This window comes from Copadichromis virginalis, linkage group LG20, assembly GCF_057382275.1.
Source record: "Copadichromis virginalis isolate Kocher_CV1m ecotype Utaka linkage group LG20, C_Virginalis_male_GT1.1, whole genome shotgun sequence".
NCBI lineage: Eukaryota > Metazoa > Chordata > Actinopteri > Cichliformes > Cichlidae > Copadichromis > Copadichromis virginalis.
In genome coordinates this window covers 32,097,216-32,115,020 of record NC_140637.1, presented here as the reverse complement: position 1 = coordinate 32,115,020, position 17,805 = coordinate 32,097,216, and the positions used below count along the sequence as shown (strand labels likewise).

General features: G+C 42.2%; 1 protein-coding gene across 1 annotated transcript in view; it reads right to left on the bottom strand.

Annotated features, from left to right (window-relative positions):
• Positions 1 to 17,805, bottom strand: part of kcnd1 (potassium voltage-gated channel, Shal-related subfamily, member 1) — an 80,676-nt gene that overhangs the window by 40,395 nt on the left and 22,476 nt on the right. Inside the window, exon 4 of the mRNA XM_085443381.1 lies at positions 16,458 to 17,170. Coding sequence (XP_085299507.1) covers positions 16,458 to 17,170 — 713 coding nt within the window. The remainder of the gene's footprint in view (positions 1 to 16,457; positions 17,171 to 17,805) is intronic.

Sequence of the window (17,805 nt, the reverse complement as noted above, 5' to 3'; positions counted from 1 at the left end):
TCTATTTTTTTCTATTTTATTGGTTTGAGAGAATTTTGCTTTTAAGTGATATAATAGTTTAAAACTACACTATCTATACGTATGTGCAGCAGATTGCACACTGCAGCTACAAAGGTCACTGATTTCACAATAAAAGATGATCCTGCCTGAAAATGTCTAACAGAATCAGGTGTTAAAAAAAATTAATATCATAAGAAAACAGTTTGTACAGATAAGGAACCATTTTAAACATCAACTAACTGCATGCACTGCATTTAGGTACTATGCTAATATTTGGGATATTAGAAACCACTTCTGAAACTAGTCTAAACCAGTCTAATAATATTCAAAATTCATTCTATAACCAGATTGAAACCAGTCTAACGTCTAAAGCCGACTTGAAAATCAGGCAAAACTAGTTAAAAAAAAAAAAAAAACTCCATCCAGAGCAAAAACAGTTCAAAGTCTGAAACCAGTCAAAACCATGGAGTCATCTGGGATTACTTAATGAGAAAGAGACAGCCTAAATCCACTGAAGAAATGTACGTTGCTGACTGACCTACCTGCCGACTAGCTTAAAAAATGGTGTGCAGGTGTACTAAAGAGAACTGGTTCAGTTCTAAAGGAAACTGGTCACACCAAACTCTGATCTCGTTTATTTTTCACTTTGTAAAAAGCAAACTGAGAAATGACTGAAATGTTTTTGCACTGGGGCCGTTTCATTTGCACATCACAGCTAACAAAGTCTCTGAATATTAGGCTGGAGATCCCTGCTGAAGTCATTCATGAGCACTTATTGCTGTGTGCACCTCCACATTACAAAAATGTCTCTATTAGCCTACTCTGATTTGTACCACCTGATAATTACCATGTTATATAATGACCTGTGGTAAATGTCATGCTGCTGCTCCGACACTGTCTGAATGGAGCACCTTATACAAGTGTGACCTGTTACATAACACGCACAGAGGGGAGCTATGCGGACTCACTTTCTCATTGCACTGTGGGAGAATAAAAGTTGATTTAAGGTGTAATAAATCAGTTGTATATAACTAATCAAGCTTACTATTATCATGACATCATAAAAATGAAAAACTGTTCACAGGAGAGATGAAAGAAAACATTATGACAGTCAAATCAGTTAATTTATTTAAATATTTAACAGCAAACTAGGAAACTGCACCATAAAAGTCACTGAGGAAAGCTGTATTAAAATGGCACTGAGGAAAATGATATGGTTAAAAACAATAAAAATGTAACTTTTGGAAAAGTGAACACAAAAACTGGACTAAAGTGTCGTTCATAAAAATGTAACTAGAGGGAAAGTGGATTGATGTGCTAATATATAGAAGACTTAGTAATAACTATTTTTGTCATGGAATTAATGCATTAAGAAGAAAGCTGCTCTTTTTAAATGAAATTTACAATTTAAAATTTAGAAAACGTCCAAAATGAAAACACTTTGAGAGGTTTACGACTCATTAAAAGGAAAACCATCAATCTAATCCGTATGAATTTGAAACCAAAGAAAAATGAACAACCTCCGAGTAATTGTTATTTAATGCATCCAGCACTCATCTGGACTTCTAGATCTGCTGCCCTTCACTTAAACTTCCTGCATAGATCTAGAACAGCATAGATCAGAGACTCATTACAGTTGCTGCCAGGAGTCGATCGATCGCAGGTTATTGATCGGTGTCACACTGTGGCCCTCAAAGCTCTCCGCCAAGGAGACAGCAGTTGATTTCTCCTCTGTTATGGATCTCTGGTGGAGTTCTTACTCCATCACAGCCCAGTAAGATAGGATAGATGTAAGGTCACATAGATCAGCAAATCCCCTATCAAGGTGATCACGTGATTCCCTCCTCTATTTTTCTCTGTGTCTCTCTCACACAGGACAAAGCTAAATTAATCTACAGTACGATTTAAAAAAAGAGGCAAATTTCATTTAACTGTGTTATTTGTTCAGGCGGTTTTCTTTCTACCTTTGCGGAGACCAACATTGGTGCAATACTGTCATGAACTCTTACCTAATAAAACCAATGTTTCATTCTTACATAATATATAAAGTCAAATCTTCAACCATCTCTCTAAAGGCAGGTGAAAGGAACATTGTGTGGTTCTCTGTACATGCTTCACTTTGCTAAGTATCTTTAGGCAAGTTCTCATCCAAAAACGTAAATGTCACAGTCATTGGTTAAATTAAGACTTTTGCCTCAAATCCTTTCCAGCGTCTCAAAATCGTGCCAAAGGTTCAGATTCTAAAATCTCGCCTGAAGCATTACAGTATTCAAGAATCGCGCCTTATAACTTTTCAGAATCTAACATTCAAGAATCCAGTCTATTTCTAAAATTTCCAACAGTTAAAATATGAGAATTGCACATCTGAGCAACTTTGGATCTCCAGGAATTGCAAAGTACTGGAGGAGAGAAATCAACCACATGTGCCAACAATATTTTCTGAACTAGTGAAATCGTTGGTTATTTCCGTCCATTTGTGACTGCTTATTTTCACTTGGGTGTCACTTTAGCGACTTTAAATATTTAAAGGCACTCAAACACACGGTGCCATAAGTCTCAGAACAATCAGCCCATGCCCGTGGCGATTTTATATGGCAGCCTGTTAGCAGAAGGATTTTTTGGACTCTGATTATAATTTTTTCATTTTCTTCTACTTGGAGCTGTGTTTGAATCCTCTGCCTCCCCACCTCTTCCTCTCTATTAAAACATTAACAGTGTATGCCATGTGCTGAGATGGCCTATAATTCTGTTTTATAAGGCCAGTGCTGCTCTTGCTCTCAGGCTCATATACATCCTGTTCCTCAGAGGAAATGGCTGCTTCCTATCTCGTTCCTATAAATAATACCGATGGTAAAGTGCTCAGCAGCAGTACAAACTCTGTACGGCTGAAATATACAGAGGGGGTAATAAAGTTGTTCTTATACGCTTGTGTTTGTCTAATGTGTTTCAGGTTGGATTAACCTCCCGAGGGCCATAAATGTGTGTTTGACCCGTACTAACAACCAGTGTGTTTTCCCAGAAACTAACCAGGACTCGACTGGTGAAAAATGAACTCGATTAAAATTCAGATGATTTTGCACAAACTCACCAAGCAAATAGCTGACTATCTTTTAGCAATATTTCTTTGTTCTTGAATAATATTTCTTTCACATGCAAAACTATGAAATTTATGATTAACTTAGAAAGATAGAAATGCTTAGAAAGAAAACGAAGAAAAACTGTGGATGAGCTACTCCAACATCATCTACATATTAACTGATCCAACACTGAGTTGGGACTTTGAACCTCCTTTTAGTTTGTCTTGTAAAAGTTTTTTGCTTCCCAAAAAAATCTCTTTAATATTTGAAACTGCACTGGAGAGTCCTCGATACAAATGCGTCTCGTTTGTATTCTAGTCTAGTTTCCGTGTCATGGCCACTCTTTAATTTCCAGCTGAACAGTAGAAGAAAATCTTAATGAGATAATTTCAGCTCATCAACAGGTGAATAGAGTGTTTCCCCAGTGAGGTAAACTATTAATTGTTCCATTTAAATGCTTTTTATCAGACCACCTGAAGGAAAGCGTGGATTATCTGAAGTCCAGACACAAACAGTGTGCACATTTTCCTGGCAACAGCTCTCTGAATGAGCTCCAGCAGATTATGTTTCCCCTCACATATATTGCTTCTGGACGGGCTGCAATGGGTTTATGATTTCACTTCCAGTTTATTTGTGCAGTGATAAAACACAGGAGCAAAGCAATAAAAGCAGCGCGATGAAAAACAGTGATAACAAACTGAACAAAGAGAAACAAATGAGCAGATTGGACCACAGACAAGAAACAAGCTGGAGAGAGAAAGGAGGAAGAGAAGCAATGAGAGATAAAAAGAAGAGTGATATGCCACGGGATGTAAAAAAAAAAAGAAGAAGATGAAAGAGCGGAGGACTGTACGTAGAGAAGAAGGTTTAAAATCCCAGCTGAAAATCAAAATTCAAGCTGCATTTGAAAGTCTCTGAAAGTCTATCATCGTACAAAAAGCCTTCATTTAAAAATCAGACAACAGCAAAAATATGAGAAATAACATTCATGTCCCTGGTGATCATTTTCCCATCATTCATTTAGTTAGATTTACTTCAAGCATCTATACTGAACGGGTGAAATGTATGTTTCCTGCTTATATGACTGTTTAAACTGCTTCCTACTTAAAAGCATATGAAACATGAAGACACGCAGCACCAGACTGAGAGACGGCTTCTTCCTCAGAGCTGTGAAATCCATTTCAATGCTGTGACTTTTTGCACATATTTATTCTGCACACCTGCGCGAATGGATAGGGTGGATTCCATTTTTTCATAGTGCTGCTTTTATAGTGTCTTTCTTCTGTGGGTGTACATAGATATAAAAAGTGTAGTTCTGTGTGTATATATGCATGTATAGTATATACATCAGTATGTAAAAAGGGTGAGCTAAGTGCTTCTTCTCTGTGCCGAGAGCTACCAAACGAAATTTCATTGTTTGAAACACATAAGAAAGGATTCTTATTCTTATTCTTTCGAGCAACTCAAGAAACACTGTACGCTAGGGCTGCCACGATTAGTCGACTAGTCACGATTACGTCGACTATCAAAATTGTCGACGACTGATTTACAATTTTTTCTGAATGCTTAAACCCTAACTGTGATTCCTGTAGCACAATCTCTAAAACTATTCAGACTTATAGCAAAACCACTCACTGAGTTTGCAAAACTAAAAGCACAAAAACTGCTTTGCACTCAGTTTGCAATTTTGTAACACACACTTTGCAAAACTGTAGGCACAATTCACTGCACAACACTCAATTACCAAATTTCCAACACACTCCTAGCAAAAGTATACACATGTATGGCTATCATTAACACTAATTTGCCAACTGTCTGGCACACTTTCACATGTGAAAACTTTCTTAGATAATTAGTTCACTTTGCAATCAGCCTAAGCACTATAATACAGGTAAGCTGTGTGTGCGGAGTACAATGGAGGGAGCAGGAAGAGTGAGAAGTAGAGGAGGCCGAGGAAGAGGACGTGGAGGTGAAGAAGTAGGATGAAGAGGACGACAAGGACAAGGAGGAGCAAGAGGAAGACGAGGAGGGGGGAGAGGAAGATGAGGAGGGGGGAGAGGAAGGGTAGGAAGAGTAAGAAATAGAATTGCTGATGACATCAGAGCTACAATAGTGGACCATGTAATCAACCGTGGAATGACCCTGAGGGTAGCTGGCCAACGGGTCCAGCCTAACTCGAGCCGCTACACTGTATCAAGCATCATAAGGACATCTTGAAATGAGAATCGGTTAGCACAGTCACTTCGCACAAAGATTTGTAGCACTGGCATATGCCAATGAGAAACACACCAATACCATTGATGTAAAAATACTGAAATTGTTACTTTACAGAATTGCTAGATGACCAGATGCTGGGGCAGAGGAAGCATGTTCACTGCAGACCAAGTAACCCATATAGTCATTATGGCGATTGCAAATAATCCTATACTTGGAAATAAACACTTGTGTTTGTTTTGATGTGTTTGAATAAACAGCAGTACTTGAAGTTTGGATCCCTCTATGCTTATGGATCTATGACAGAAGTATGAGCTCAAACTGACATAGCCTACCTTGTGCACAGAGAAAGCAAAAGCCAGATGTGCTTTGTATTCATACCATCAGTGTGCAGTTGGCGCATTGTGTGCTTAGTAGATGGTGGCTTGTGTGTACTGTTTGATACGGAAACACCATTTTTACGAAGGTGTGAAGAGTTAATCTAGCTGTGTTTGCTTTTGCAAGAGAACTACAATGTTTTGATTATTGGGTGACAGGTTTTCTTATTTGTGTGAAGAGTTTTGCAAAATTAGCCAATAGTTACAAAAAATGTGCTTAAGCAATCAGAAAAAACTGTAAGCAATCAGAAAAAAAGTAATAGTCAACGCGTCGTTTGAAGCTTTGTAAGATCACAAAGACGCAGGAATAAGTAGCAGGATTTAAGAGTGTAATAATGGACTGAAACAGAAGATGGCAGCACTGCATGTACAAGGATGCCAGCTGCCGTTAAACCCTGAAGAAGAAGAAGCTGTGTCCCAGAATTCATAGCGCGGCCCAGCTCAGTTTCCAACAATGGCGGCAGCTAGTTAGTTTTAATATTACTCTTATTATTCTTTCTGGGTCACAAAATAAATGTTTAACATATTTTCAGGCGAGAATGTAGCTGTGTAAACCTCAAATATCTGCTCAGTTTATCAAGACACATATTTTCAAAAGCGCTCCGACGTTTTCGGAGACATCTGTTACCCACTAACTCGATATATAGCCGGGGGTGAGGCTCACTAGAGCCGTGAGAACACCGGACTCCCGGCACATCGTTTTCAAACCCACCGCAATCTTTCCTACTCAGGTTAAACATGATATATAAGTCACTTACAAATGTTATTGTTTGGCTTTTTTTAGTATTTTATTTGTTCCTGAGTAAATCGGTTATAGTTATAGTTTTTACACAGCTGAATAAACGTCAAGCAGACAGCTGATTATCAGAAGTGTGAGATGCTCGAGAATATACTCCGGTGTCCTGTTATATTTTAGATAGCAAGGAGTTTATTAAACTTCACCGAAACAATCTGCAAATTTCATTAAAATTTAATAAACTATCATCTTGTCTTTATTTTTAGTAGGGATGGGTACCGGTATCCGGTGCCATGATGGCACCAGTTCTGACATAAACGGTAGTAACCAGACCGAAAAGCAGCGCACATTTCGGTGCTTTATTTCTGTGCTTTTTTTTCCTGAGCTGTGATACACTTTAGATTCTAGCCAATCATTTTACGTTTCTGAGGATAGTAGGCGGGGCCGGGTACGTATGTTCTTTTAGAGCAGAGCTACAGATTAAAAATGCCCAAGACGAAGTGGTCAAAAGTCTGGCTGTACTTCACAGCAAAAGATGCAAACTCAGCAGCCTGCAACAAGTGCTTTAAGGTGATACTGTGATACTGTCAAAGGAGGCAACACCTCTAATCCGATGAAACACCTGGTGACGCATAGCGTTTTTTTTAAAGCCGAAAAATGCGCCGTATTTGATAGCTTGCTGCGAGACCTCACACCGTGCACATCTACTGTGGGTGGGTTGCCTGTTAGCTGACCCGGAGTTAGCAACATCCCCCAAAAACCCGAAGAGGAGAGTCCTGGCCCCTAGCCCTGCCAGTGTAGCAGAAATGATGAGGATGATGATGCAGCAGCAGCCGTTCTTCTCTGCGTGAGTAGCTTAATGTTGTTCGTGTGTAATTTACGTTGAGTAGGCTAACCACGTTATTACATTAATGCATGTAAGGTGAACTAGCAAACACCATCATAGCTACATGCTGCTGTCTTCTTGTTTGATGGCAGATACTCCCTTCACCCTGGCCAAAAAGGCTAAAATGACCAAAGAAAAAGTGGAAAACAGCTGAACATGAGAGGTTTTTGGACAAAGTTTGTGTTTTTTCCATTGTTTAAGCTTCCAGCCAAGAGTGATGCCATATATGCCCCATAGCTGCAGAAAAGGCTAACATTGTTATCTTTTTACAAAAAACCAGCTGAACATGAGAGGTTTTTGGACAAAGTTTGTGTTCTCCATTCTTTAAGCAACGGTTTGAGCACCGTTTAAGCACCGGCACCGTTTCAAAAGTACCGGTTTGGCAACGGTATCGGATAAAACCTAAACGATACCCATCCCTAATTTTTAGTTAGCACATACCTTAAACACTTAAAGCTGTAAGCTAATGATAGTTATATAAGAGCAGATGCTGCTGGTGCAATAAGCTGTACGTTTTAAGTCCAATGGATGATGATCTGATTAGTCGACTAATCGCAAAAATAATCGGGGACTAGTCGACTATCAAAACAATTGTTTGTGGCAGCCCTAGTTGTCACATGTCTCTATTCCTCTAGTACCTACTCAACTTGATTCAACTTGATTTCGGTTGTTTTCCATTACAACTGAGTACCAGTTCAATGTTCTTGGGGTCATTATACCAACGTGGTCTTAAGTCCCATAATCTCATTTGTATGCAGCACAAACAACACAACAATGGAGAACCCTGGAAAACCCTAAAAACGAGTGGAAAAGGCCAATAGCAGTGAGTTGTGAGTCACACAGCAGGCCAGCCCTAATATCTCGCTTTATCCTTCTTTTTGGTTCCAGTGAGTACCATAATATTTCAGATTAAAATAATGCTATAGTCAGTAGATTTAAAGCTACTGAATGAGTCCATAAACTCATTAGAAAAGCATTTACTGAGGCAGGATTTCTCTAATTGGAGTTCTTCTTGCAACCACAGCAGTCGCCCCCTGCTGGTCTTTGGAAAGAATGCAGCTTTAAGCTTCTGCATTGGCTTCAGTGCTTGAACACAAACTAGCAGACAATGAGTCAACATATTTACCACTCTGATGAAAACGTGTCCATACTGTTCAGCATTACTGGGGCCTTCATAAAAGCACAGATGCAAAACTCTGGGTCACTCTGCTCCAAAGCTCCAGGGAAATGAAATGATGTCCATCATTTCCAATATCAAATTTCATTTTTATTTTGACAGCTTTATTAATTTTTTTCTACTTAATTTATGAACATCAAACATCAGAGGAGATTATTAAAGAAGAGATTTGAAGAGGCTGGTGACTGCTGACCTGATTTCCACAGGTCAATATTTGGGCCGTTGAGGCAATTCATCCATCACAGTGCAGTTTTATTTATTCTGTTAGCACACATGTTTTCTGGTGTGAAGCCAAAGGGAAGGAAAACAGCAACAAAGCGAAGGAAAGAAAGGGATACTCGCTACAAGGGTGTAGAAAGAAAGACAGAAGAGAAGAAATGAAGGAAAGAGGGAGGAGGTAAAAGCCCTGGTTATGTTTTGCTGCCTGCAGAATCCATTTAGAGGTCAGCCTCTCCCTGCTGATAAGTAATGGACCTGGAGACAGAGGAGAGGAGAGGAGACCTTTGACACACCTTTATTATATCAATGCCTCAACTTACAACCATAACTGAAAATGAATGCCAAATCAACATATGAACGACCCTCCCCTCCCACCATCAACCCCACCCAAATACAATAAACACAAAAAAAGAAAAACAAAACCAGAAGACACTCCATTCAGCTTTCTTCAAAAATTCAAAACTAAATTATCATCAGTGATAATACACAAAACTCCATTAATGCCCCAAATAGAGACAAACTCTTCAATGTTGGACACCATCTTGTAATAAACAAACTTTCAAACGTGCACCTACTAACCATTTAAACATAATTCCTAAATTAACAGATCCGGTTCCCTTCATTTTGTTCCTCCTTGTGAGCCATATACTCATCTTAGCCTGACCTATTAAAAAAATGAATCAAGCAAACCTTCCTACGCTTCCTACCCAGGATAAAGAGACCCTCCTCCAAAACACTCCCAAGGCCAAAAAAAGGCCAGCTAGCCTGGGACAGCCAAGCCACAGGTGCTGCAGTGTTTCCTCAGTCAGACAGAAAGGACAGTGGTTCCCTGTTCGTGGATCCATATGTGCCACGTGTCTGTTCGTAGCCACGGCCCCATGCACTATTCTCCACTGGAGAGCCGCACTGCATTTCTCTGTGGGAGGTTTGTACAGGGACCTCCAGCTGCCCCTTAGAGATGACCCCGGAGCCAACACACCTGACCACTTCGACTCCAGAACACCAGCCAACAATCCCCTGTTCAGCACCTTTACAGCCACCTCATATATAGCCTTCTTCGAAATCGTTGACAGGTCACCCAGAACGGGTGTTCGAAAGGAAAGAAGAGAGCCTCCCTCCTCATCCTGCTCCCCAACTGCGGCACAAACAGACAACGAGGGAAAGTCAGCTGTCATGTTAAAGGTGGGGGGAGGGTTAAGTCGGCCTGTTCCAGCTCAGAGGGGCATCAGGCAGGGATGCCCTCTTTCTGGTATGTTGTATACGCTGGCCATTGAACCCCTTTTACACCATCTTAGACAGGGACTCTCAGGTTTTACCTTTGAAGAAGCAGGAAGTCCAGTAAAATTGTCAGCTTATGCTGATGATGTTACGGTTTTTATAACCAGTCAAAGTGATATTAAAACACTCAGACAGACACTGGACTTATATGAGCGAGCATCCTCCGTGAAGGTTAACTGGTCAAAGTGTGAAGGTTTCATTTTGGTAGGGTGGGTTGATGAGGAGGAGCCAGTGTTACCAGACTTACAGTGGAACAGGGAGGGACTGAAGTGTTTGGGAGTGGTTTTGGGAACTGATGCCTTTCAGGGGAAGAACTGGGAGGGTGCTGTTGAAAGAATTGCTGCCCGGTTGTCTCGATGGACTTGGGTCCTGCCACAGTTGTCCTACAGGGGAAGGACTCTGGTTGTTAACAACCTGGCCACTTCTGTACTCTGGCTACTGTTGTTGAACCTCCAGCCTCTCTTATAGAGGAGATACAAAAAAGACTGGTTAATTTCTTTTGGGGAGGGTTTCATTGGATCAGGTCTGCTGTGCTGTCCCTACCTGTGTCAGAGGGGGGTCAGAGTTTGATTGACCTTCGCAGCCGTATCACAGCGTTCCGTCTTCAGACAGCACAGCGTTATCTTTATCAAAGACAACAACCACCCTGGCTCAAGACTGCATCTACGCTGCTTCACAGAATAAAGGACCTTACATATGACAAGCACCTGTTTCTTATAGACTTAACTGGCATGGACCTTTCACAGACCTCTGTTTTTTACCAGTCTGTTTTGACTGCTTGGAAGACTGTTTTTAAAGTACAGAGAGACTGTTCTCAATTTTATGGTGATTTTGTTGAGGAGCCTCTTTTTTACAATCCCTTGGTGCCAAGTAGGATGCTTGTGTGCAGAGGTTCCTCGTAAATGCTGGTCTTATCAAGCTGGCGGGCCTGAGGACGGCAGGGCAGTGGAAAACAGCTGCCAAGCTGGCTCAGGAGACTGAAATCAGATCTCTGCGCTTTCTGGAGAAGTTAGTGGAAGAAGTCATGGGTGGTCTTCCTGGACTCGTAAGGGCTGCACTGGGGACTCGCTCTGCCGGTGGTCAACCAAGTTCAGCAGCGTATGAATACAACAATTTGATCCAAGAAATGAAAATATTCACAAACCCAAAAGCTTCCAAAGTTTTAAACAAATAGTGGTGATCAACTCTATCAAAAGCTTTTTCTTGATCCAGAGATAAAAACCCCAAATCCAAGTCCTTGAGCTTGGCCAGATCAATAATGTCTCGAATTAAAAACAAGTTGTCCATAATAGTTCTTTCAGGGACACAGTATGCTTGATCCACATTAACAATCATGTCAATACAGGTCTTCAACCTGTTAGAAAGACATTTTGCAAGAATCTTGTAGTCCGTACAAAGCAAAGAGACAGGCCTCCAATTTTTGAGCAAGCCCAGGTCCCCTTTCTTTGGCAGTAAAGTCAAAACTGCCCTCGTGCAACTCGTTGGCAAGATCCCAGTGGTCATACAGAATGTGAAAACCTCATGAATGTCCTCTCCTAGCAGCGACCAGAATTCCTGGTAAAATTCCGCAGGAAGACCATCAACTCCTGATGACCGACCACCATTGAGTCGTTGAACTGCTGAAGACATCTCCTCAAATGAAATAGCAGACTCCAACACAGCCGATTCAGCCGTGGCAGCCCCACCAGCATCTTCGTCACACATTCAGGGTCACTCGTGTCAGCACTGAAGAGGCTGGCATAAAAGTCAGTGGCAAGCTTCCTCATTTCCACTGAGTCAGATGTCACCTTCCCATTTGGAAGCCTTAAGTGCAACGTTTGGTGTGACGCTCGAAACCTTTTCTCCAGCTTAAACAAGAACCTTGTTGCTCATCCATTTCTTTAATAGTAGAAATCCGAGTCCTAATAAGAGCACCCTTTGCCCTTTTGTGAAGAAACTTGCCCAAAGCCTTCCTCCTGCTGTCCCAGGTATTATTTGTATTATCTGTCCCACTTATAATCTCAGTCTCTAGCCTCTTGAGCCCTCGTTCTAAGTCCTCATAGTAGTCTTTAATAGCGGTCGTTGCATGTGATGTGTACTGGTGACAAAAAAGCTTAATCTGTGTTTTCCCCATCTCCCACCATTGAGCCAAATTGCAAAAGTCAGTTTTCCTTTGTTTCCAGTGGCACCAGAAGTCAGAAAAAGCTCTCTTTGTCATGAATCAGCTGCACGTTAAAGTGCCAGTGCGAACAGATGGAAGATGCATCAATAAAGAAATATCTGCAGTCACTAAATGATGATCAGAAAAACCAACAGGTGAAATCTCTGCTTTAACGAGTCTATTATTATACATCTGGTTGACATATAATCTATCAAGCCTAGCTGCCTTCACACTGCTCTCAGAAACTTTAACATATGTATACTGTCTGGTTGTGGGATGGAGCTTCCTCCACACATCAGTCAAATCCTTCTGAAGAACGATTGTAGACAAAAGTGAGCTCGAAGGTGGGTGAGGCTCTCCTGTGTTTCTGTCAACTGAATCAGAATCTGAATCAGAATCAGAATACTTTATTAATCCCAAAGGAAATTAGGGTTACAGCAGGCAGCACGCTAATGGCGCATGCGCACTTAAGTGGGTTATGCAATTCCATTCCCCTCCCATCACTATTATTGAACCACTATTTAATTTTGATAACTCATCATTAATTTTACAAAATAATCGCACACGACCCGCAGCTGAGTTATGGGCGTACACATTCATAAAAGCAAATGATATTCCCTTGATGGTTGCTTTTACTACCTATGCCCTTCCCTGCTCGATCTCACAGACAGAAACATGTGACAGTTGAAGGTGCCAAGAAAATAAAATTGCTACACCCGCACTAAGGTTAGTACCATGACTTAAAAAAGCCTGCCCACTCCAACTCATTCCCCATTCTGTCTCATTATCCATAGTGCTATGTGTTTCCTGCAAAATGAACACATCAATGTTTTTGTTCTTGCTAAGCTCCACCAAGACTGCACACCTTTCCCTATCCCTACCCCAATTAATGTTAAGTGTGCCTACTCTCAAATTTGCCATATAAGACAGAGAGAAGAGGAGGAGAAAAAGAGAAAAGACAGTGAGACGCTTCCAGAAAGACACCCTTAGTGCTCAGAACATTTTACTATGCTTTTAAAGGAGCTTTTCCTCATTTTTCCCTCCTTAACTTAGTCAGGATCTTTTTAAGACGGAATCTTTTCTGTTTGCTCAATTGTTCATAACCAACAACTCTTCTTATTTTCAGAACAGATTTTATAAAAAGATCAACATCTGGAAAAAACTCAGTGACTTCCACAGACTGCATACCAAATGTCTCATCCGAAAAGCGGTTTATATCTTCTAAGGAATACGACTGCTGATGGTCTTCTTGTGAAACAACATCAGAGCATTGTGACCGGGAATCATCTTTCAACAAGTCGTCTTCCTCATTTTCTGTGCTCAAAGAACCTGAAACTACATTCACAATACCCACCTCCCTTGCCGTTACTTTGGTCTGTCCACTGTCCTGATTTTCCTCCACACTTTCCCTGTCCTGTATGTCATCACATCCATCCTCCACCTCATTAGTCCCGTGTACTATCCCCTGTTCTTCTAGCCCAGCCTGTGGAGCACTGGCTGCGACCTCCATTCTGTCACCCTGCGCCGCTAGCGGCTCGCTGATGACAGCGCGGCTCGTAGACGGCTCCGCACCGCTACGAGCCGCCGGTTCTCCCGTACCAGCATCTACAGCGCGCTCCTGCTCACTCACCCCACTAGCATGAGCCTCTTGTTCACGGCGCACCTCCTGCTCTTTGTGAGGGCAGGATGAGCGTTTATGGCCAACATCACCACACTCAAAGCACTTCATGCTACCTGCATTGGCGTAAACAGTATATAAGCCGTTTTCAAATCTTATTTTAAACAACACTTCCAGTGTCTGCGAAGGATCGTTCAGGTACATGAAGGCCTGCCTTCATGGTGACTGGCATCTTTGCAGCCAAGACGAACAACCCTGAACCCGCTAGCAAACTTTCCAAAGCGGGTCAGTTCCTTTTCAAGTAGCTCATTCGGGATGAACGGCGGGACGGTGACCCGCGTAGATGACACAAACAGTGGCGAAACAGTCACAAACAAATCATCCAGAATGATCCCCCTTTCAACCAACGGGTGAACCAAGCGCTCCTCACAGCCTTGTTCATCCGAGAGCCATAAGTTATATTCTCATGGCCCACCTGTTCACCAACAGCTAGCAGAACCTGCTCACGGTGTACTGCTGGGGTGCCACCACCCTGGCCCCATGTATACTAGACAGGGGAGGCGAACCCTCACTGGGGAGGGACGCCATGACTAAAGGTAAAACTGGCCAATTAACTAAAATTCTTCACTTCACCCAACACAATGAAATAAACTTGCCTTACCTTGCTTTTAACCACCCATAAGCCCAAAGTTTTCCGAAAAAAAACAGTCCAAACGTCCCAAACTCACTCAGCAGCTCCATGCACTCACCAAACATCTTCACACACCCATTCACTCACACTCCCAGCATGCAGTGCAGGAAGGAGAGGAGAGGTGCATGTGTTTTGTTAGACTTTGAAAATTGTTCTCCTCTCTCTTGCTTTGGGGATTATGATGACGTTTTATATTTAACATTTTTAACATTACTTTTGAAAACATTGTTACCAGTTGGTTTCTGGACTCCACATTTTGATGTTTGTTTTGAAGCCAGAAGTGACTATATTTAAGTGAGATGGTGGAGTACTAAGTAATCAGTTAACAAGCTTGGTTACGAGTTATAACCATAAACTAGACAACACTTCTTCAGCACCACACATTAAGCCTTGTAATTTGTCAAATAATTCCATTAAAATGTATTTGTGAATTGTATTTGTTAGCAGATGGAGGCTGGGGTGGATGGTGGCCACACAGTCCTCCACACAGAGGATCACTAAGAATAGACTGATGATGATCACTTTGCGCATCACCAGTCAACTAATGTGGACACCACATGACCTGCACATGCTCCTGTTTTCCTATAGCTCATTATGTACAAGATGTCCTTTTGGGTCATAGCCAGTCATAACTCAAAGTGAGAGGGGTCTGTCTCTCTTAAGATGTGTTTGTTTTACGTGTAGGGGTTAATGTTTCAGCCCACAGAACATTTTAATTTGAGTTAATTATTTTAATGTTGAGTGAGCGCTAAGTGCTGCTGTTTATTTCTAATGTGATGGCTTCACATCAGAGCTATGAAACTTTAAACTGAATGTGTTTAAGCATTAAAGCCTTCTGTCCTATATAGGAGATGTGAAACTGCATTAGTTTGTTGTACAATCAAAGTGATGCTAATTTTAATGGAATAGGTTTTCCCCCCCTAATTGGTGCTGTGTTAGGGCCACAGTATTATTGGTCACTTTGCACACCAATGGTGACGTCGACACAGTTCCATAGCAATTATACCGGTGCTTAGGGCACGAGTACCTTCTGCAGTACGCTTGTGAACGATGGGTGTGCCACCCAGGCAAACCAGCTACATCAGCGCTGGTATGAGAGGAGAATAAGTCAAACCTGGAAGCAAAAGAGTTTTGTTTCTAGAGAAAATGTAATCTTTTCAAACTGCTCCCTCTGTACAATCTGGTGGCAGCACAACACGTGAGTTACAAAATTCCCAAAACATCATTTACGTGACTTTAAGCTTTATAAAACTCTCTAACCCATTAATCTTGTTTTGCAGTGGATGCGATGCAAAGTGCAGGATTTTAATAGCCAGCATTGTGCTGGAAAAAACCCCATAAAACCTTTTATTTTCTTTCACCCAAATAAGTCAGTGTTTCAACTCTTTACATTTTAACACTGCTGATTGTTTACTACAATACTGAGCAGTTTGAGTCATTCGCGGCAATTCACACTTTCCCATTCACACCTTTTGAACTCTCTTTCTCTCCATTCACAGACAGGTAGGTGTAAAGAGTCGTATAGAGAAGACGCGCTGACTGTGTGTTGTTAAAAAGCAGTATGGTCGGCTCGCTCTGAGCTTATGGCAGATACCTGACTCACGCTCTATTTCTGATGTTTCCAAAGGCTCTTTGAACAGCAGATAATAGATCAGGGCTGGAGAGCTGCAGGGTGAAGACACACACACACAGAAACACACACATTCAAACTCCATCCACATGGCAGCGGTGATGAGTGTAGGCGGCAGCAGGGTGAAGATACACCACCGTACTCGACAAGCAACGAGTGGGAAGCAAACACACAGACACACACGCAACGCACACACTTCATCTCTTTTCATGGTGGAAACAGACAGTAAAACTGTCTTCCATAACTAATAATGAGGACGTATCCATGTCCCGACACGAGAGTGTTTACGGAAACTGAACATGCCAAGGTTGCCATGGGGACGATCTTAACAGGTGTACAGTCATCAGTAGCAGGATAAAAATCTGTTACACGTCAGGCCAGCAAACACACAACACTGAACTGATGTTTACCCACCCCAGGGTCGTCATGGTGACGATGGTGTACCAGAAGGAGGCCGGGATGGAAGTGAAGGTGGAGCCTTTGGTGCCTTTCTCGGCGTAGAACATGACGGTGGCGAAGATGATGATGGCCATGGTGAGGGAGAAGAGCAGGAAGCCGAGCTCGGAGGCGCAGCTCTTGAGCGTGTAGCCCAAAATCCTCAAACCCTGTGAGTGACGTGAGAACTTGAAGATTCGGAAGACGCGGAAAACCCGGAGGGTGACGAAGGCGCCGCTCACGTCCTCGTTCTCGGGCATCACCAGGCCAATGTAGTATGGCATTATAGCCACTACGTCAATCACAGACATCACAGAGCGCATGAACTTGCAACGACTGGGCGCGGCGAACAGGCGCATCAAGTACTCGAAGGTGAAGATGAGCACGCAGGCCGTGTCCATGCAGAAGAAGGCCAGCTGATATTTCTCCCCACAGGGAAGGTCCTTAACTCTGCCCTCTGGAGGCCGGCAGGGCACCGTCTCCACCACGTTGGCGATCACTGACACAGCAATGAAGAAGCCGGTGACATAGTAGAAGACAAGCGCCATGGTGGAGGTGTGAGGGTTCTCAAAGGCTCGCCACAAACGCTCCCTGGGGGTGCTGTCAGGAGGAAGTGGGGCGTCCATCGACTCGTTGGCCTCTGTGTCCTCTGCCAGACGCTCCTGGTTCTCTTTTTTCCTGTCTCTGTATTCCTTCACAGGAAAGGGGAATGGAAAAGAAAAACTTTAGTGTCGCTTACATTAAGTGCCTGATGTGGCTGAGCATATAACAAAGGGATTCTGTAACAACTGTATGTAGTTTGTGATGAGATCAGGTTTCTTCTCATGTAGAAAGGATTTTTCAGAAGACAGATAAAAATACAAACTCTAGGTCCATTTACTATGAAAGGAGAACAGGTGAACACACATTACAGGCACAACAAGCATCCATTTCTGATAGTCTGTGCTCACACAGAGTTCCACAAATCCCCTCGTACACCTACGCTGTAGATAAGGAAAGACCCTATGACTTTAAACTGCCTACAAGCAGCTGGGCTGCCCTCGTACCCTATCCTTGAGCCAAAACATCAACAGACAGAAGTCATACAAAATCCTTTCAGACAGTTATTTGTCCTTTTCTAATGCTGATACATAAGAGCCTTTCTCAGGTTTCTGGAGTTGACCAATCAGAGTAAACCATGAATTTTGTGATGAGGTGAAGCTCCAATTCAGCAATATTTTACTTATATCGTTTAAAGCAGCGGTCCCCAACCATTTTTGCGCCACAGACCGGTTTATGCCCGACAATATTTTCGGCCTTTAAGGTGTCGCGGATAAATACAACAAAA